Source organism: Loxodonta africana, chromosome 21, assembly GCF_030014295.1.
Source record: "Loxodonta africana isolate mLoxAfr1 chromosome 21, mLoxAfr1.hap2, whole genome shotgun sequence".
NCBI classification, from domain to species: Eukaryota; Metazoa; Chordata; class Mammalia; order Proboscidea; family Elephantidae; genus Loxodonta; species Loxodonta africana.
In genome coordinates this window covers 15,209,613-15,232,284 of record NC_087362.1, presented here as the reverse complement: position 1 = coordinate 15,232,284, position 22,672 = coordinate 15,209,613, and the positions used below count along the sequence as shown (strand labels likewise).

Here is a 22,672-nt window from a genome sequence, read left to right as displayed (position 1 = left end):
TCATAAGCATGGTGGCTGCATTTTCTCAAAGTAGAAAATAAGACATTTAACTTGCTTCGGAAAGGCTCTCGAATAAAGCTATGTCGTTAAAAATATCTTTTATTTTTGTCTAAATTGACTTTTTTTTCTACTTTTAAAGTTTTCTTGCCTTCATTCCATAAATGTATTCTTTACTTCCAAAATGAGTCATACCAAGAAAAAGAAAGATAGTGTGTGAATGTGAAAACATTTATTTATGTCACCTTGATTGTTTTAAGACTGTGAAGATAAATTTCTTCAAAACAATATTTGTTTCTTCTTACTAGAAATAAACAAACATCATAAAAATTGGAAGCAGCTTCAGCACTGGCCACAGAAATAATTTTCGAGTTCACATTACAACATATTGGGTTTTGGAAATGCATAAAACATATGTTGTGACTACAGTTGTTAAGTGGATGATAATTTCAACTCTAAGTGTAACTTGGCAGTATAACAGAAATCTAGATGGGAGACAATATTTAATAGTGTTAAGATCACAACTTTGGTCTTAACAGAATTGGTGCAATTCCTAATTTTACTGTTGTGATTTAACTCAAGTTATTTTAGTTCCCTGGGCCTCAGCTTCATGGATAGTAAAATAGAGGTTTACAGCCAAAAAATATTATGAAGATGAAACAAACTTCTATACACAGAATATTTAACATGGTACCTGGCACATAGTGAGCATTCAATGAATAGTTGCTCATATTATTCTCAGGCCATTCAAATACACTTGTTCAAAATGATCGAAACTGTGGATATAACAGACAAAATTAATTCACGTTAACACCAACATTAGTAGGATTACAAATATTTACCCTTTGGGCAAATGAAAACATGAAAAAATGAAGACATGTATGCTTAGAAGAGGTGAAACACTAAATTGTTAATATCTCTAGATAAACTATAATAGCAAATGGTAGGAGTTGTGAAAGAGGCCCACTCTCATTTTAAGGTTAAAAAAATGGTTTTAAAATGTATATTAATCTTGTCACTAGCAATAGCCTTCTTTTCAGTACACTTGAAATTATCACTTCTTCAGCAAATATTCTTTGATTGCTTATTATGTGCCTGGCTGTGTTTACCTACCATGCAAAAGGAAATACCTCCTTTTTATGCTCTGAATACTTTCCTTTTCCACAGACATTCCCACTGGGCCTAGGAGATGGGCAATTCTATGCATGGACAAATGGTTTGAGAAGAAAGGACTGGCATGACTATGAAAGCATTCAGAAAGAGGCTTTGCGCTCAGGTATGAAGTTCAGTGTAAGCCAAAGTGCTATTTATCTCCTTCAGTATCTCACTGCTACTTAAAGGATCTCTCATTAGTTTCTTTTCTGTACAAGGTAAGGTATGTCTCATGGGGGATATTAGAGGTCAACAATGGACAGAACCAAAACAACTTCAAATTTCAAAGAGAAAACAAATAATGAGTAGCCTTTACAATATTAGCTGCCAAAGTGTCATTAAAATTTTAGTAATCCAGAGAACTTTATAATTTCAAACTGTCTTTCAATAATTTCTGGGGTCATTTTGGCATTTGTCAATGAGACATGGCACCGTCAACCTGTTTCTAGAGCTAGACTCACTCATTGGGGCTTAGGTATATGTAATTGACAAGTATCTTTCAATCTAATCGGTAATATGAGGTACTTAAGGGATTTTTTTTTTTTAAGGGATACTTCCTTGTCTTGGACAAGGGGGTACAGGAACTTGGTAAACCACAAGAGTTAGGGATGCAAGGGTAGCACCCTTGGACATAGAGGCAGGAAGTTAAATAAAACCAGGTAGGTCTATATGTGTGTGGCAGAATTCTAGTCTTGGCAAGAGTTAGAGGAAACATTTTACTTCTTGGAAAAAGTAATAAGACAGAATAAATCCTTCTTAGAAGGACTGAAAAATTAGTCTGGTGGAAATAGGGATTCAGAGGATTATGTAAGGAAGAATTCAATAATCATGAGTAACATATGACAGGAAGTCCATATTCTATTATTTGGTCAAAAAAAAAAAAAAAGTTGACATTGAGTCAATTCTGACTCATAGAGACCCTTTAAGACATAGTAGAACTTCCCCTTAGTGTTTCCAAGGGGCAACTGGTGGATTTGAACTGCTGACCTTTGGGTTAGCAGCGTAACTCTTAACCGCTACACCACCAGGGTTTCCATTTGGCCAAAGGAGCTGTTTTTTCATCCTGAGGATATCACAGAAGTAGAAGCTATTGATTGGGTGAAGGCACGTGAGAAGCAATGACACACTGTATCCCCAGTCAAATCAGCCTCAAAACTATGTCCTGGCCAGAACTCATGTACTGCGTCACCTCTCAGCCTTCCTCAAAACACATCCCCTCAGGATAACTATGGTAAGGGTGTTTAATAAAATTGTTCCCTGTTGTGAAATGTTTTAGTTCTGGGTCAAGTGTGGTCGATATACTTAATCTTCTGTCATCTCCTTCCTTCATTCCCTTTTTGCAAATAAAGCAAAGCTCCCCTCCCCCATACACGCATACACATACTACATTAAAACTTCTTGTCCCAAGGATATTCCCTACTCCACAGAGAATCAATCTCTTCCAGTTTCATGAGCCTTTCACTTGGGTCAGGACCTTCTGAATGGTCACTACAGTGAGTTCCTTCCCAGTATCTTCCCTTCCCTTTTATGCCTTTCCTCTAACTGCTTGATCGACCATGTCGTAATCCAACCATCTGTTTCTGCTTCTGAACTCAGGGTGCTGAAGTTTTTCAGAGATGTTCACATAATCTTATCAGCTGAAGCTACCACAAGTTAATAATAAAATTTATTGAATAGTTGCTTTATAATATGTGCTATACATATGTATTTCATTTAAACCTCATAATGACTATAATAGAGAGGCATCATTATCCCTAATTTGTTAAAAAAAAAAAAATCAAGGCCTTAAGAATTTATTGACTTTTATCAAAGTCAAACAGCTAATATTTTGCATAGCTGAATTAAAAGCCGAATCTTATGCTCCATTACACCCACTTTTGTGACATCAAATAAGACCTGAGTGACATGGGTAATGACAAAGGAACATATGGGAGAGAGAGACCTGGGTTCAAACCCTAACTCTTCCATACATGAGCTGTGTAAGTGGCAAATCAATTGATTTTCCTGACAGTCTAGTTTGGAGAATTGTTGCAAGCATTAAAGATTACATACCTAATTGGCCAAGCACCGGGACATTTCCTGAATTTTGTGTTTATTTCTTCACTTTTCTCCATAGTTTTCATATCTATGTATTTACCTCTAAGCAAACAAAAATTTGCCTGGGTTTGAACTGCATTTAAAAATGTAATCAGAGTGTACTACTTTCTTCTTTCAGTCAAAGTTATTTTTGAGATTTATCCATGCCAATGGGGATGCTTCTAATTTATTCATTTTTACTGCTATGTAATTTTCTACAACGTTTTCCTCTTTAGGGACATTTGGGTGGCTTCCAGGGTTTAGTTATTATGCATAATGGTACTATAAATACTCTTGCACATGTTTCCAGAGTGAAGATGCGATTCTCTTAGGGTGCGAATTTAATAATAGAATTTGTATGGCTGGGGAGGACACAATTGAACGCTAGTGGTGCTTTCATGAACTTTTTCAAAGCTGATAAGAAGATTTCACTCCTATAAAACAACGATGGATTTTCCATTTCTCTGCATCCTTAGCAACACTTGACAGTGTTTGACTTTTTATTTTTTCTCAATTTGGTAGGTATGAAATAATCTTTCAGTGTCACTTAAATTTGTATCTTACTAATTTCTAACGGGGTTGTCTCTTTTTTAATGCTTATAGGCTGTTTTTGATTCCTTTTTGGTAAACTTCCTACACTTTTCTATTATCAATTTTTGAATTTTTAAAAATCTTCCTTGTTGATCCACAGGATATTCTTAATTTATTTTGGATAATATTCTTTGGTAGTTATATAATGGTGAAAATATCTCACATTAAATAAATTATTTAAAAAAATATTTTTATGTACCATTTTAAAATAGAAGTTTTTATTTGAGTGTAGTCAAATCGATGAATCATTTCTTTTAAATATAGGTCATACTGATATTTTACGCTGTCTTTGAAAAGTTTGACAGTTTTACCCTTCATATTTTAGGTCTTAAATCCACCTGGTCTTCATTTTTATAGGGTTCAAGAAAATCGTCCAAAATTTATTTGGTTTTTATCCATTTCGATAACTAATACCCAGCCCCATTTATTGGAAAATTTTCTTTTCATCCATTGATCTGCAATGTTGACCCTATATAAATCAAGTTTCAATATTTGTATGTTCTCTTTTTAGGTTCCCAATTCCATTCTATGAGTGTATATCCCTGTGCTAATATCACAGTGTTTTATGTTCTTGATTTATAACAATTATTGATACATAGTAATGTTCACACTACTTTCTTGCTCTTTTTGGAAATGTAGTGTGCTCCTAGTATGAACACTTTAGATTCAGCTTGTCAAATTTTGCATAGATATACTCAGAAACACACACACACATACAATCTGGGGTGGATTTTGGAATCCTATTAAATCTATACATAAATTAGGAAATAAAAGACATTTTCCAATATTGAATCGTCCATTCCATGGTATATCATTGTCTTTATTTGCCATTTATTTGTACCTTTACAAATGAGTCTGTGATTTTATTCTCATACTTTTTTTAGTTTTATTCTTTAAAAAAATTAATATGTGAGTTTTATAAATATTATTGATTTTTTTGAAGTTCCAGTTTTAAGCTAGTATATAAAAAAGTATATAGGAATATTAATATTTTTATTATTGTTTTGAACTTAGAAATCTTTATAATCTTTATAAAAAATATATTAGCATAATAGGCAGCATGCATTTCCTTAAAGAAGTCTTTGTTAGTGTTTTCACTGATATTGTTAAGTTTATGTTTTGTTCTGGCAATTTCCTCTTTCCTTGTGGTATATTTGGTAACTTTTGAATTATCAGAGATTGTATTAAATAATTTTTTTAAATAATGAAGTGGTATATGGGAGGAGAGCATTTTTTTATATGCCAAAGTGAATAATGAGGAAAAGAAAGTAGTGTTTATACTTTTGAGTAAATGAAGGCTTCATGCCAAAAAAAAAAAAAGGGAAATTAAAGGATAGACTCTAAGACTTTATACATGGAATCTGTTTCTTTTCTTAGATATCTGGGCCCTTAGAATTTAACTAAATTACAAGGATTCTTTGAATTGTTAGGAGAATTGCAACTAATAAGCACATAATCTCAGAGTTTTTAATATCTCGTAATCACATACTTCTTTTTTTGGTGGGTTTAGCATTACCCAATTCAATTAACCTCCAGAGGAAGGGTACACAACCCAGCATTGCAGGGTCAGAAAGACTTTCTGGGAGAAATAAACTGAATTTTAAAGGATAAATGCATTTCCTGATATCAGCCAAAATAGTGCTTTCTTGCAATTATTATTATTTTTTGTTTATCTTTCTCATAAATTGCTAATAACCCAGATCCACTTTAGGGGCTATGATGTTTCTAATCATACATTTTCTGTTTATAATCCCATTACATCTCATCTTGTTAGTTTCCTGTGCTTTGGGAACTTACTGTCACTAGGTTTTGTCTTCTAGCAGAGTAGCTATCTCTCTCTGTTGTACTTAATCACAAAATTGACAAATACGCCTTTCAAATCGTCACTCAAATTATCAATAAACATTGCAAGGGAAGAGTTGAAGTATGGATTCCTTTGACACAATATGAAGGACTGTAAAATCTGATATTGATCCATTGTTCAATGTGCATTGGATATAATCGTTCTAGAAGCTGAAGAGTCGTCCACCTGACATGTGGGATTCATGCCTAATGTCTCTTAAAACATTATCTGGCATCTTTTTGTTACTATCAACAATGAAGCATTGTTTATTCTTAATAATTCACTCTAACTTTTATATCTATGTTGTGCTCACAAAAAAATTCATGATGATTATTTGTTGAGATGTGGCCAACTTTGAGAAGTGCTACTGAAATAACATTCATTATTATTCATTAGATTAAAATTAACTTTTAATGAAATATTTCCTTTGACAGTCATTGTAGAATAATGACACTGTAAAATGGAAGTGAAAAGATTGCAAGCATTCTGTTGAGAGTTATCATTTATATGTCTAATAATAGAACAAAATTTAGCTGAAACTGAATTGAGTGACAGTTACCTAGGGAAAAATTCCTTCAATCTAACAATATGAAAAAAAAACTGTAGAAATGGCAGACTTCAACAAATTTATATTGAAAAATATAGACATAACTAGCTTTTAAAAATAATTCAATTTAGCTATTTGTTGCAAAACTCAGAATGTCTCTCTTTAGAAATATCAACTTCCCATAGGCAAGTGTGCATAATATTAATTGAACCTTATCTTTTTATCTGTAAAATGTGGTCTTAAGACAAGACCTATCAAAAAGAACTCTTTTAGTTATTAAATAAAACTGTGTAATTAAACTGTCTGGGCTATAGCATATGCACAATGCCATTGTTGTTTATTAACTACTGACATGTTGGCCCCTAACTCATGGTAACCCCGTGCACTAGGGGACAAAATGCTGCCCTTTTCTGTGCCATGCCCATGACTGGTTGTGGACGAAACTGTTGGATCCATAAGGTTTTCATTGGTGATTATTCTGAAGTAGATTGCCAGGTTTTTCTTCACAGTTCTTCTCAGCCTGGAAGCTTCCCTGAAACCTGTTCAACACCATAGCAACATGCAAGGCTCCACTGACAGGGAGGTGGTCTCTGTGCATGAGACATGTTGGCAAGGAATTGAATCTGGATCTTTCACATGGGGCACAAGAATTCTACCACTAAACCACCACTGACCCTATATGCTCAGTAAACACAACCCTAGTGGCGCAGTGGTTAAGAGCTATGGCTGCTAGCCAAAAGGTTGGCAGTTTGAATCTACCAGCAGCTCCTTGGAAACCCTATGGGGGCAGCTGTGCTCTGTCCTGTACAGCTGCTGTGAGTCAGAATTGATTTGAAGGCAACATGTTTTGGTATATATTCATATAAACTTGATTCCCAACAACCGTACAATTATAGGTTCAATCACTAGTCAAAATCTCTCAAATGCCTTCAAATCCAGTTAATTGACATGAACTCTCCCAAAAATTTCTGACTAAGAGTTCATGTTTACTTGTATTTCCAGTAGATCTATCCCTCCTGACTTTAGAATTTATTATTTCAAAACAAACATTTTGTGCATTTCTGCCCAAACCTGTGTTTTCTTTTCTCGGTACTATATTTTTGGTGAAAGGAAGATACATAGTGATTAAAAATCCCTTTCACATGATATCCTGTTGCCATCAAGCCGATTCCAGCTTATAGTCACGCTATAGCATAGATTAGAACTGTCCCGTAGAGTTTCCAGACAGTGCCTGGTGGATTTGAACTGCCGACCCTTTGGTTAGCAGTGGTAGCACTTAACCACTACACTATTAAGAGTTTCCTTCACATGATAGTGGTTGATTATTATCAAGTTTTCTCTGGCTGTAAATATCCCATACTTGTGAGGAGTCATATCAGTGCATCACAATCCTTGATCGTGGAGAAATGGGAAAACCTGCTGCTGAAGGAAGATTGCGTATGATATGAACCAAGGAGAAAAAGATGAGAAACATGCAGTCCAGGATTTGAATCTCAGTGGATCAGTTGTACTAAGATTAAATTCATTTTATGCCTCCCATTCATTTTCTAGAAGACTTTCTATCAATTGTATTCTTCCGAGTTTTAACCCTTTTCTATCCAGCTGTTAAGCAAATGTGAGATGTTAAGTCTGTATTTTCTAACAGTTTCCCAGGTAGAAAATCTAATATTTATACCTTGATACCAGTGCTAATTTCTCTGCTAATAGTAGTTCTCATCTTGAAACTCCATCCAGCTGGCTTTGCTACTGTCGTTGTCACTTTACCTTTTAGTAGTAGTAGTAGTAGTTGTTAGTTGCCATCAAGTCAGCTCCTACTCACAGCGACCAGGCGTACAGCAGAAAGAAACATTAACCTGGTCCTGCAACACCTTTGTGATCATCGATGCATTTAAGTCCATTATTGTGGCTATTGTGTCTTTTAGTAGGAAAAGTTAAAGCCGTCCTTACATTTAGAGTTATGTAGTATGTGTCCTGATGTAACCTATATAACTTTTAGAAGAAGAGTGAAAAAACTAAAAACTAGAGAACAAACTTTTGATGACCTGGGGCTCTGATGTCGCCATTATGACGTTAACAATGCTTTTGCAACATGCTAATGCTATGGTAACTGAGACTTTCTCAATATTTCAGAGATTGTAATTCACTGGAGCCCAGATTATTATTAAAGGAAAGCTTTATACTTTAGGCATAATTTCATAAAGATTCAGGTGATTATTTGAACATTTGCCAAAATTCACATTCAGGATCTGGCACAAGTTTGTCAGTAATGAGTTATGGGCCTACTTGGCCCCATTGCCTGATGAGCGCTTTAGAGGAAATGCGTGTTTCCCCACTGGGAAAGGAAATATGCCAGTGCTGGAGACTGATGACAACGCTTTTCAGACTGACTTCCGAACTGTAAAAGCCAGTTCGACTTGACACTCTTTGACGAGCAGCACTCGTTCTGAGCAGCCTTCATGCGAAGCAAAAGCAACTACTCCTTTTGACACTTCATAGTCACAGAAATATGACATCAGTGGTCTTCGTGGAATACTAGAAGCCCATAGCTAGGATTGTTTTGGTGAAAGAAAAACATCTCTGCCCCCAAACATGCTAACAGACATTGTGTTGTTTACAAAGCATAAATATTATAATGTAATGAAAAAATAAGACTTAGCAGATAAAGAATTTAATTTAATACAGTAATTGATTTACTGAGGTGAAAAGACTAGAAAAGCACAATGGAATTAGTAATGTCAGGCATTTAATAATGATTTGTATTTCCCTGGTGACAAACTGAGCCTCAAAGATCCAAATTTATTATTGGACCAGAATGGCTAGATTAATGTAGTAGTTACTGACCTGGACAACAATCTAGTAGAACATATTATATTAATCAGGATGTATATTATTAATGGAATTCACTTATGCATATGCAAGTATTTTAATTTTGTTTGAATGAATAGTTTTCTTTAAGAAATAACTTTTGAAATTATGGTGAAAGTTTTATAAACAAAGAAACTATTGGATCATTTTTAATTCTTGTACATTAGAACAAGAAAAATACTCTAAAGTGACTTAATGAAATCTTTTTAGGAACCCTCTGACATAAACATTGAAAGTTATTTCTTACAGCCAGAACTAGGGTTTTAAATATATTATCCAACTTGGAAAGTCAGCGTCCCACTTAAGACAAAGACATAGAATTTTTTCTACAAATACTGTATTTTCCTTTGTACTACATTTTCTGTCATTTTATTCTTTCTATATGCCTAGTGCTCTAGCAGGGATGTAATGATTTCTTACACCATCACTGGTTTCTTAAACAATTGTCTCACTGTTTCTCACAGAAGCCATATCATATAGGAATGATCCAATATTATTCATCCTATTCTAAAATGAAGAAAGTGAATCAGAGAAGTCAAGGGATGATATAGACATAGATGTAGATATATAATAGATAATGTATAGACAGATGATGTATACACAGGGGATGTATAGACAGATCATGTACAGGCAGATCAAGTACAGATAGATCATGTACAGATAGATTGTATATAGGCAGATAATGTATAGACATGTCATGTATAGACAATATATAGATAGATAATGTATAAGTGTATGTTGTTGTTAGGTGCCTTCGAGTCAGTTCCGACTCATAGCGACCCTGTGCACAACAGAACGAAACACTGCCTGGTCCTGTGCCAACCCCACAATCGTTATGCTTGAGCTCATTGTTGCAGCCACTGTGTCAATCCACCTAGATGAGGGTCTTCCTCTTTTCCGCTGACCCTGTACTCTGCCAGCATGATGTCCTTCTCCAGGGACTGATCCCTCCTGACAACATGTCCAAAGTATATAAGACGCAGTCTCGCCATCCTTGTCTCTAAGGAGCATTCTGGCTGTACTTCTTCCAAGACAGATTTGTTCGTTCTTTTGGCAGTCCATGGTATAGTCAATATTCTTCGCCAACACCACAATTCAAAGCTGTCAACTCTTTTTCGGTCTTATTCATTGCCCAGCTTTCACATGCATGTGATGTGACTGAAAATACTATGGCTTGGGTCAGGCACACCTTAGTCTTCAAGGTGACATCTTTGCTCTTCAACACTTTAAAGAGGTCCTTTGCAGCAGATTTGTCCAATGCAATGTGTCTTTTGATTTCTTGACTGCTGCTTCCATGGCTGTTGATTGTGGATCCAGGTAAAATGAAATCCTTGACAACTTCAATCTTTTCTCCGTTTATCATGATGTTGCTCATTGGTCCAGTTGTGAGGATTTTTGTTTTCTTTATGCTGAGGTGTAATCCATACTGAAGGCTGTGGTCTTTGATCTTCATTAGTAAGTGCTTCAAGTCCTCTTCACTTTCAGCAAGCAAGGTTGTGTCACCTGCATAACACAGGTTGTTAATGAGCCTTCCTCCAATCCTGATGCCCCGTTTTTCTTCATATAGTCCAGCTTCTCATATTATTTGTTCAGCATACAGATTAAATAGGTATGGTGAAAGAATACAACCCTGCCACACACCTTTCCTGACTTTAAACCAATCAGTATCCACTTGTTCTGTCCAAACAACTGCCTCTTGATCTATGTAAAGGTTCCTCGTGAGCACAATTAAGTGTTCTGGAATTCCCATTCTTCGCAGTGTTATCCATAGTTCGTTATGATCCACACCGTCAAATGCCTTTGCATAGTCAATAAAACACAGGTAAACATCCTTCTGGTATTCTCTGCTTTCAGCCAGGATCCATCTGACATCAGCAATGATATCCCTGGTTCCACACCCTCTTCTGAAACTGGCCTGAATTTCTGGCAGTTCCCTGTCGATATACTGCTGCAGCCGTTTTTTAATGATCTTCAGCAAAATTTTGCTTGCGTGTGATATTAATGATATTGTTGTATAATTTGCTTATACATGTGTGTGTGTTTTCCTAACTTAACTAATTGCCATTTTTAATATATGTAACCTGAATTTTCCTGTGCTTCCTCTACTTGGGGATATAATGGAGACCATATTAATAGCGATAGCAAATTTCCTCGGCTTCTTCTCTCAACTAAATACAGACCCCATAGTCCCCTCACTACAGAACCTCACACATTTCTGAGATCCGTGGAGGTCACAGGCAGGTCCACCAAATACGCTGACAGTATTCTCTGACTCTGGCCACTACATTGACGAGCGATGACTACATTGACGAGCGATGCACTCATGGGCACTCAAGTTCAGCCAGCATTCCACTACCACCGGCACGGGGCCCTGTCTCCAGTGCTTCTAAAGCTGCACAGCATCTTGTCCTAAAGCGCATCCTGCGTCTTCCACAGCCCCCACCCTGAGGATTCCTTAGGGAAGTGAGGAGGATGGCTCTCTCCTCTCTTTTGTGTTGCAATTTGTCAGCTAGGCACTAGGAAAATAAATCTCAAAATCTCTCACAGCTCTCTCCCAGAGATCCTCACACAAAACGTCTCCATCAAATTGTTCTTCTCTCAAAATGACTCAGCTGTAAGCATCTAAACTCAGATAATAGAACCAATATCAGATAGACACCAAAGGGCCGTTCTATAAACTTGCTTCCCTAATCAACTGGTTTCCTGAGAACAATGCAATTTTGCAAAAAAATCATGAAAATCAGTTTAAACCAACAGATCTCTGTAGGTGATTCATCAGATAAGTTAAACTTCAACAATAGGGACAATCAGACACCAACTGGGACTCCCCACCCCCAGTAGATATAGATGTTTTTATACATACAAATATGCATACAGGCAATTCTTCATATTTTTCTTTTTTTCCATATACATTCCTGATAAAATAAGCAGTCATGTAATAACTCCTAATCAGCATTTGGTAAATTTATAAATTATATTTGACTTATTTTTCATCAAAATTATAATGTTGTAAAAGAATTAGTAAAATAATAAATGTTTATGGAACAAGTTTTTAAGGTTCTAAAAAAACTACATGAAAAATATTACTTTTAACTAAGAAAAGAGCAATGTCACTCTTTTTATGAGAGATTTGAGTAGACTTTTTTTTTTACAAAAAAAACACCTACTCCTCACTTACTGTCTCATTATCTGACATTTTGCATTTACAACAATAGTAAAAAATCTACTGTCTGACTATTTTGCACATTAACAACATACATCTGACATTAACGAAGGCTGAAGTGCCAGGTAAAAGTGATGCTGGCTGTGATGAGTCAGCTTGGCTGGAGCATGATTCTCAGTGATTTGGCAGTTACATAATGATGTAATTTTGCAGTTATGTAATGATGTAGTCATCCTCCATTTTGTGATCTGATGTGGTCATCCTTCATTTTTGCCTAATGCTGATTTTCACATAATGATCTGGTCTTTGAAACCCAACTACATCGATAAGTGAGGAGTAGGTAGGTGTGTATTTAAAAAGAGTATTGCAATAACATGTCAATGAATCAGAAAGTTCTCATAAGATGTTTGGAGTGTGTAAAGATTGCCTTCAATCTTTTGTTTAAACAAAGCAATATATTAGTTTCTTCATGTTAAAAGGAACAGATACAAAGTCGGATTACCTTAGATAATGGAAATTAATTTTAACAACAAACAGAAAAGTGCTGAGAAGAAGAGAATGCTTCCATTAGAACATTCCTGAACCTGAAGGAGAATGTAAAAGTTGAACAGGTTATGGCATAGCATTAGTAATCTCAGCTTTGTGGAAGCTGCAGCATGAGTACCCTTTACCATAGCTGTTTCCCCTGATCCAGCATGGAGCTAGCTCTTTGTGTCTTATTCTGCTTCTTCAGCTTCTATTTTCTCTTTCACTAATGACTAAGTTATTTATTGTGTCTCCAGATAAAAATGCTTTAAAAGTGAGGATCTGACTGGGTGTATCAGTTATCACTTTAGGATATCACTGTTAAGTCTTAAGTCCTTCTCAGATATAGCAGGGTAATTGGCATTAGATGATTCCATTTGGTTTAAGGAGTAAGTCTTGGTTTAAAACTTTTGGTCAGAGTAGACAGGAACTTGGTACAAAACACAGCAAATCTTGCTTAATGAATTACTTTTGGTCATTATTTAGAAGAAATCAATGAACATAGCAGATACATCCCACTTACTGTCCAATACAGTCTATTTTTAAGTTCTTCGAATTATTCTAAATTCCAAGCACCTCTCCTGAAATAAAGAGATACTGGAGCCAGGACAATGTGATCAAGGCTCACCAGGTCTCAGCTGACTCAGGGACTAATTTTCTATGTGCCAGAGAATTCCCACGTACCAGGCTGGATGGTTCTGAATAAATGAACTGACTCCTACCTACACCTGGAGCTGGGAGAACACTAGTCTTTGAAATTGCCGATTCTAGGAACAGAGAGATTTCATCCTGATGCCTCAATAAGGGACATATGATTTAATGACCTCTCAGCAATTAAGTTATTGATATCAGGAAAGGGAAGATGAACCTGGGTTCTAAGAGAAAGCAAAATCAAGAATATAGAGAAGCCTATCACCAAATAAGGTCGGCGGTTCCACCAGGTGCTCCTTGGAAACTCTATGGGGCAGTTCTACTCTGTCCTATAAGGTCGCTATGAGTCAGAATCGACTCAACGGCACTGGGTGGTGGTTATCACCAAATATGCTTGGTAGCTAACCAAAAGGTTGGTGGTTCGAGTCCACCGGAGGTGTCCTAAAAGAAAGACCTAGCAATCTACTTTTGAAAAACCAGCTATTGAAAACCCTGTGGAGCACAGTTCTACTCTGACACACATGTAGTCGCCATTAGTTGGAGTCCACTCAACAGCAACTGGTTAATAATCAATCACCTGATTGGACCCATAACAGAGAGAGGAATACAATACTCAGAACAGACCAAAGCTAGTGAAACAGAACTTCAGTAAAGGACTTAAGACAACCTCAACAACAACAGCAAATGCAAAACAAATTAAAAAAAAAATTCAAAGTCCAACTAAAACAAAAATCCTTTTTTGGGGGGAATTAAAAATGTTATGCTTAATTTAAAAAATGTATTGCTAGTATGGAAATGGTGATTATCACTTTTGAGACAAGGGTTAGTAGACAGGAAGGTTAAATAATAATAATAAAAAGACTTGAAAACAGTAGAAATCAGAGATGGTAATCTTGGGCAGAAAGGTTAAGATGTGGAGAGATGCATAAAAAAATACAGGTGTAAAAGAGACAGTAATTAAACAAAAAATAAAATAAAATATCATAAATGTCAAGAAATATTTCAGTCCAAAGATTACAAGCATGCAGGAAGCATCGATGAAAAAAGAAACACCTAAGCATATCTCAGTAAAGTTTGCGAATTTATGATAATCGTTTTCAAGACTCGTGAAAGAACTAAGAAATTAAGTATAAAGGAAACAATCAGTTTGGCATTAAAATTCTCATCTTCAATTCTGGAAATTAGAAGAGAGTGGCCATACATGTATATACTACAGAGAGAAAAAGTTTTTAAGCCAAGAATTTTTTTTTTTAAATCCAGCTGAGATGTCATTCCACATTCAGTAAATATAAGGTTGAGAGACTATATTACCCATATACCACTTCTGAAGTGAATTATCCAGAAATAATTCTAACCAAGGAACAAATGAACAAGGCTAAAATCTTCAGGATAGAGGAAAATAAAGGAATGAAATTTTGGTGAGCTGTACATAGTCAAAGAGAAGACGATAGAGATCTAGAAAAGGTATGATGTAAATAAACATTTTTTAATTAAAAGTGACATATTAAAGAAAAGCATAATAATAATATGATTTTAAAATATCAAGCCATCTTAGCAAAGACAGGAGGGTTTTCTGTGAGTAATAATGTTTTAAAAGTCTCTTGTGGAAAGGATAGAGGATGGAGAAGTACAGGGTCTCTAACGGTCACATCTCATTAAAGGCAGTGTAGACATGGAAGGAAGTAGCTGGTGCCTTGTTTTCAGGTAATAGAGAAGTAGCATATGATTAAGAGCGCCAAGCATGGGTTGATAATGAAAGACCGAGGAATAAACTACAAGTAACATTAAGGTGGGGCATCAGGTACTAATAAAGGACAAAATAACACTGAAAATTAGTTCAGAACCATATAAGGTTGATGATATTCAGCCATTTATGATCTATAATAGGAGCAATTTCCTAAAGTTCAACCATATATATATATATATATATACACACACACACACACACACATACATATTAATGTGTGTGCATGCCTTAAATAGCCTTGAAAACATTTTGGAATGATAAGGACAAGGTTTTAATAAAGTGATAGGCATTGTTATATTTATATATTCAGAATAAAGTCACTGTATTTTAAATTTTGAATCAAAAATAGCACTAAACAACAAGGCCCCTACAGGGTGAGCCATAGAGGCCAAAGAAACCAATTAAAATAGGCCTTGAATGATGACTAGAAGGGAGAGAAGTGTTTCTGAATTGGGACTAGAGAAAGAAACCTAAGCAAAAAAGAAGGAAAAACCTGTTTGCAATGTTGAAATTAGTTGTCATGAGGTTGTCATGACTAATGCGAAGACAGGTGAACATTTTTGACTATTAAGATATATGATTAGCACTTGGAAATCTGGGTAAAATGGAGGTAGCAGCCCATTTCACAGTGACAAGTGTTTTTGGCTGCCTGAAAAGGGGAAATGACAGCAACGTTTAAGCTCTCCCATCTTTTAAGCATTGCTAAGATAATAGTGAATATCAATTCGCAGAATTAGTGCGATTTCTGAAGGGAGTGAGATATCTCATGTCATTCTGCAAGCTTATGTGTGACTGGAAGGTCACATTGTGATCATAATAGATGTTACACACCCATATGCTCTCTCAGAGAATGGAATTAAAATCAGCACATCCGTTTCAAATATGTCATTTTCCTGAAGCATAGTTATCAATAAAATACATGTCACTGATCATAGATTATATTCTGACTTGGTTTGAATTGTTGTTTGTTTTAGCAACTTGGGAGAAGAATTCCTACAGGCAGTAAAATGAAGATGTATATTATTGGTGAGGATATTTTTATAGTTTGATTGAGCTTCTCTGTCAATGAACCCAAAAGCAAAGCACTGATGGACACTTTAAAAATATGGCTAACTTTTTTTTTTTTTTTTTTACCTAACTGAAGCTTTTAAATAACTTATCCACCAAAAACTTCAACAATTATAATTGCTAAACAAGGGTTAATTAAAGCATCTTATTTACTACTGCTGATGCCGTAGGACCTCTTTCTAATAAGAAATCAACATTCTGGTAAAAAATCACTTCTATTAATTCATATAGGACCTTACTGTATTCCCAAAGAAGGGAATGCCAACTCTTTCATTTGTATTGAAAAATGTCAAGAATAAGAAGTGGCAAATGTAGAACATTTTACAGTGAAGGGAAAGAACGCTAATTCCTTTGCATAATTGAAACACTAAATATCATATGTAATAAATTAAATGTTAGCAAAGAGTGACGCTGTCTTTTAATTCACCTCTGCATTTGAAATTCTAATGGTACAAAAGTACCTCTTTGTCTACTCCTCCGCCATTGTTCTCCGTCCTGCTACAGATAACTTCTTTCTTCTGAGCTTTTATAAGTATGCACACACAGACACAATGACCTAGAAATGTGTGCTTGTAATCACCCATTCAACATCTTCATCTCTCCCATGAAGCGTAAAACAATGTTCCATGTGAACAATATTTTATGTTCCATTATTGCACAGAATAATGAAGAAGTGAGAAAAGAAATAAATTAGTGGCATGAAGGGTTTAAAACCAATTTGTGCTACAAGTTCATTCTTAAAAAGACAGTCATATGTTTTGGAGTTCACTGAGTTTTAATTTCAACAATAGAGAATTTTAGCAAATTTAGATAAATATGGCTTGCTTTACATTATTCAAATAACTTAATTATTATCAATACAAATAATTTTTTAGCATTCGGCTTCCATTTTGGAACTTTTGTCCTGTTTCAGATGGGATTTTATATTAGTTATGCTTTCGGTTATGTGTCCATCTTCTTGATACATTTACAGAAATTCAAATACAAATAGAAATTTGGTTAATTTTTTTATAAAGTCTCCCCTCAAACAACTAACTGTGCTATATAGGGTCTTATATCCTTAAGAAATACTTTTATATTTTTAAAAAGTTGTTCAATATCACAAGACTGTAAAATTCATTTTTACCAGAGTTTGCATTGAGCCACATAATTTCTGCAAATATACAAGTATGCTATCGCTGACAGAAGTGTTTGGAGTACTGCTTAATTTAGTCCTCACTGACTTGATTCCCTCCAATGCTACATATCATTAGAGCTGTCACAATTCGGTTGGTAGGTACATGGAAATGGTTTCATTGCTACTTATTTTTTAAATAAGCTTACAGCCAAATAAACAGAAAAATCATTAGTGGAGCCTGTTCAGTTAGTTGCAAGAGCTAAAGATAATAGTAGTTCGCTAATATATTAAATATAGAAAGCAAATATTTAAAAATACATGCTATTTTTAGCTATGGGAAATTAATACTACTGACATACAAATAGATGATAACTTGAACTTTTATTCTAATAAAAAAATTAGTTAACTCCAGATCTCTCTAATGACTCTTTTCTCCTTTCCTTCTTTTCTCTACTTACAAACTCGTTGTATATTATGATCTCCTTCATACTGTAAATAAATACATAGACACACACACACACACAGAGACACATTAAAAAATTTTTGAAAACACATATACCAAAACATTAAGTGTGAGTACATCTCGATGATGGTGTGACTAAGAGTACTGTTTATTTAATATTTTCCAGGTGTTTTGCCATGAGTATGTTTTGCTGTTATAATTGGAATACTAAAACATAGTTGCATTGTAAATTAAAAAGAAAATGAAGCAAAAGGGAAGAAGTCAGAGTAGACAACTAAGAATGAGTCAAGAAAGAGAATAAACAATATCCATGTATTTAACTAAACTTTAGCTTCTGTGATTTGCCAGCACAATGTTAGTTCAGATAATTCTAGTGTATATTTTTCCAGTTCCTTACATACACATATATATGAAGCTTTTTTTTTAGCAACAGCATTGAGATTGCAAGGTACATGTTGACTTACAAAATGCTTTCATTCAGCATATGTCATAAAAATTTGCCTATTTCACTAAATATTACTTCACAAATGCTAAAGTCTGACTCAGTAAAAAGCATGACCATCTCGAGCCAAAGTCTAAAAGTTACACTTCATTTTTTTCCCCTTTACTACTTCTCCTGTAAATCCAATTCATCATCAATGACTATCATCTGTAATTATTTCTCTCCATCTCCATTAACACTACCTAGCAGTTCAGACCCACCAGCCACTCCTTGGAAACCATATGTGGCAGTTCTACTCTGTCCTATAGGGCTGCTGTGAGTAGAAACCAACTGTATGGTACCTTAAAACAACAAAGTCTGATCACCATCATTTTTCATCTAAACTTCTAGAATAGTCTCCTAACTCTGAATCCCTGGATGGTGCAAATAGTTCATGAGCTTAGCTGCTAACATAAAGTCTGGGGGTTCACATCCACCCAAAGGCACCTCAGAAGAAAGACCTGGCCACTACCCTAAAAACCAGCCACTGAAAAACCGATGGAGTGCAGTTCTACTCTGACACACATGAGGTACCCATGAATCAGAACTGACTTGATGGCAATTAGTTTTTAAATGTTTTTCTGCAAGCCATTATCCTAAAAACTACCAGAGAGATATTTTAAAACCATAAATCAAATCATGCCATTTCCCCCACTTTAAATCCCTCTAATTTGTGTGCAATTGATATAAGTTTGTATAAAACCTAAGCTTCTTAACCTATCTTAAAACCTAGCCAAAATCTTAACCTATAAAATCTAGTCACTGACCGTTTTCTCCACCTCCCTACTAAATTCCAGCCACATGGACCTGTATGTAGTCCTCAGACTCTCCATGTTCTAAATTTTTGGTATTTTTGCTAGCTGTTTCTCTACCCACAATATTTCTTCCTAGTATTCACATGCTGGTTTCTTCTCACCCTTCAGTTTGTAGCCAAAATATGATGGTTACATTAATTCTCTGCAGAGCAAATATAGCCATCTAATAGTTTTCTCTCCCATCTGTCAGTTTGTCATACTGTGGGGGCTTGTGTGTTGCTGTGATGCTGGAAGCTATGCCACCAGTATTCAGATACCAGCAGGGTCACCCATGACAAACAGGTTTCAACAGAGCTTCCAAATTAAGACAGACTAAGAAGACGGACCCGGCAGTCCATTTCTGAAAAGAATTAGCCAGTGAAAGCCTTATGAAAAGCAACAGAACATTGTCTGATATAGTCCCAGAAGATGAGCCCCCCAGGTTGGAAGGCACTCAAAACATGACTGGGGAAGAGCCGCCTCCTCAAAGTACAGTTGATCTTAATGATGTGGATGGACTCAAGCTTTCAGGACCTTCATTTGCTGATGTGGCATGACTCAAAATGAGAAGAAACAGCTGCAAACATCCATTAATAATTGGAGCCTGGAATGTACAAAGTATGAATCTAGGAAAATTGGAAATCATCAAAAATATCCTAGGCATTAGTGAGCTGAAATGGACTGGTATTGGCCATTTTGAATTGAAAAATCATATGGTCTACTGTGCTGGGAATGATCACTTGAAGAGAAATGTCATTGCCTTCACTGTCAAAAAGAACATTTCAAGATCTATACTGAAGTACAACACTGTCAGTGATAAGACAATGTCCATATGTCTGCAAGACCAGTTAATATGACTATTCAAATTTATGCACCAACCATTAAGGCCAAAGATGAAGAAACTGAAGATTTTTACCAGCTTCTGCAGTGTGAAGTTGATCAAACACGCAATCAGGATACATTGATAATTACAGGTGATTGGAATGTGAAAGTTGGAAACAAAGGAGGAGATTTTTAGTTGGAAAATATGGCCTTGGTGATAGAAAAATGCCAGAGATCACATGATAGAATTTTACAAGACCAACGACTTCTTCACTGCAAATACCTTTTTTCACCAACATAAATGGTGACTAAACACATGGACCTTGCCAGACAGGATACGCAGGAATCAAATCAACTATATCTGCGGAAAGAAATGATTGAAAAGCTCAATATCATCAGTCAGAACAAGGCTAGGAGCCGACTGCAGAACAGACCATAAACTCCTCATATGCAAGTTCAAGTTGAAACTGAAGAAAATTAGAACAAGTCCACGAGAGCCAAAGTACTACCTTGAGTATATCCCAACTGAATTTAGAGACCGTCTAAAGAATAGATTTGACACGTTGAACACTAGTGACCAAAGACCAGACGAGTTGTGGAAGGACATCACACATGAAAAAAGCAAGAGGTCATTAAAAAGACAGGAAATATACAAAAGACCAAGATGTATGTCAGAAGAGACTCTGAAACTTGCTCTTAAACGTCGAGCATCTAAAGAAAAAGGAAGAAATGATGAAGTAAAAGAACTGAAAAGAAGATTTCAAAGGGCGGCTTGAGAAGACAAAGTATTATAATGACATGTGAAAGGAGCTGGAGATAGAAAACCAAAAGGGAAGAACACCCTTGGCATTTCTCAAATTGAAAGAACTGAAGAAAAAATTCAAGCCTCAGGTTGCAATAGTGAAGGATTCTATGGGGAAAATATTAAACAATGCAGGAAGCATCAAAGAAGATGGAAGGAACACACAGAGTCATACCAAAAATAATTGGTCAGTGTTCAACCATTTCAAGAGGTAGATTATGATCAAGAACTGATGGTACTGAAGGAAGAAGTCCAAGCTTCACTGAAGGCATTGGCAAAAAACAAAGCTCCAGGACTTGATGAAATATCAATTGAGATGTTTCAACGAACAGATGCAGTGCTGAAAGTGTTCACTCATCTATGCCAAGAAATTTGGAAGATAGCTACCTGGCCAACTGACTGGAAGAGATCCATATTTATGCTTATTCACAAAAAAGGTTATCCAACTCAACACGGAAATTATTGAACAATACCGTTAATACCACATGCAAGCAAAGTTTTGCTGAAGATCATTCAAAAGTGGCAGCAACACTATATGGACAGGGAACTGCCAGAAATTCAGGATGGATTCAGAAGAGGACATGAAACCAGGCATATCATTGCTGATGTCAGATGGATGGATCCTGGCTGAAAGCGGAGAATACCAGAAGGATATTTACCTGTGTTATATGGATTATGCAAATCCATTTGACTGTGTGGATCATAACAGATTATGGATAACATTGGGGATGGAAATCCCAGAACACTTAATTGTGCTCATGAGGAACCTGTACATAGATCAAGAGGCAGTTGTTCAGACAGAACAAGGGTATACTGCGTGGTTTAAGTTAGGAAAGGTATGTGTCAGGGCTGTATCCTTTTGCCATACCTATTCAATCTGTATGCTGAGCAAATAATCCAAGAAGCTGGACTATACGAAGAAGAATAGGGCATGAGGATTGTAGGGCGACTCATTAACAGCCTGCGTTATACAGATGACACAACTTTGCTTGCTGAAAGTGAAGAGGTCTTGAAGCATTTACAGATGAACATAAAAGAACACAGCCTTCAGTATGGATTACACCTCAATATAAAGAAAACAAAAATCCTCACAACTGGACCAATGAGCAACATCATGATAAACAGAGAAAAGATTGAAGTTGTCAAGGATTTCATTTTACTTGGATCCACAATCAACAGCCATGGAAGCAGCAGTCAAGAAATTAAAAGATGCAATGCATTGGACAAAGGACCTCTTTAAAGTGTTGAAAAGCAAAGATGACACCTTGAAGACTGAAGTGTGCCTGTCCCAAGCCATGGTATTTTCAATCACATCATATGCATGCAAAAGCTGGACAATGAATAAGAAAGAACCATTTGAATTGTGGTGTTGATGAAGAATATTGACTATACCATGCACTGTCAAAAGAACAAATCTGACTTGGAAGAAGTACAATCAGAATGCTCCTTAGAAGCCAGGATGGCAAGACTGCATCTTATATACTTTGGGCATGTTGTCAGGAGGAATCAATCCCTTGAAAAGGGCATCATTCTTGGTGAAGTAGAGGGTCAGCAAAAAAGAGGAAGACCCTCATCAAGATGAATTGACACAGTGTCTGCAACACTGGGTTCAAGGATTGTGACCATGGAGCAGGACCAGGCAGGGTTTTGTTCTGTGGTACATAGGGTCGCCATGAGTTGGAACCGACCCAATGGCACCTAACAACAACAGTAGTTTTCTAGTGGGCATTAATTTTTAAGATTGATTAGATTAATTGCTTCATTATTTTCTCCTTACATTAGAATGTAATCTTGGTGAAAGCAATGCCCTCTTCTGTCTCATTCCCCTTTATATCCACAGAGATGGCTCTTCTGTTAAGGTCAAGGAAACATTTTGAACACATTCTATTCTGCCAAACTACAAATTAAAGATTTTTTTTTTAAAACATGTGTTCCCTCATTGTGACTGGTAAATAGGGAAATGTCAGC

General features: G+C 35.8%; 1 protein-coding gene across 1 annotated transcript in view; it reads left to right on the top strand.

The window, feature by feature from the left end:
* GALNTL6 (polypeptide N-acetylgalactosaminyltransferase like 6) overlaps nucleotides 1-22,672 on the top strand; it is a 1,380,753-nt gene that overhangs the window by 451,873 nt on the left and 906,208 nt on the right. Inside the window, exon 2 of the mRNA XM_003415811.4 lies at nucleotides 1,165-1,273. Within this exon, the coding sequence (XP_003415859.1) occupies nucleotides 1,165-1,273 (109 nt within the window). The remainder of the gene's footprint in view (nucleotides 1-1,164; nucleotides 1,274-22,672) is intronic.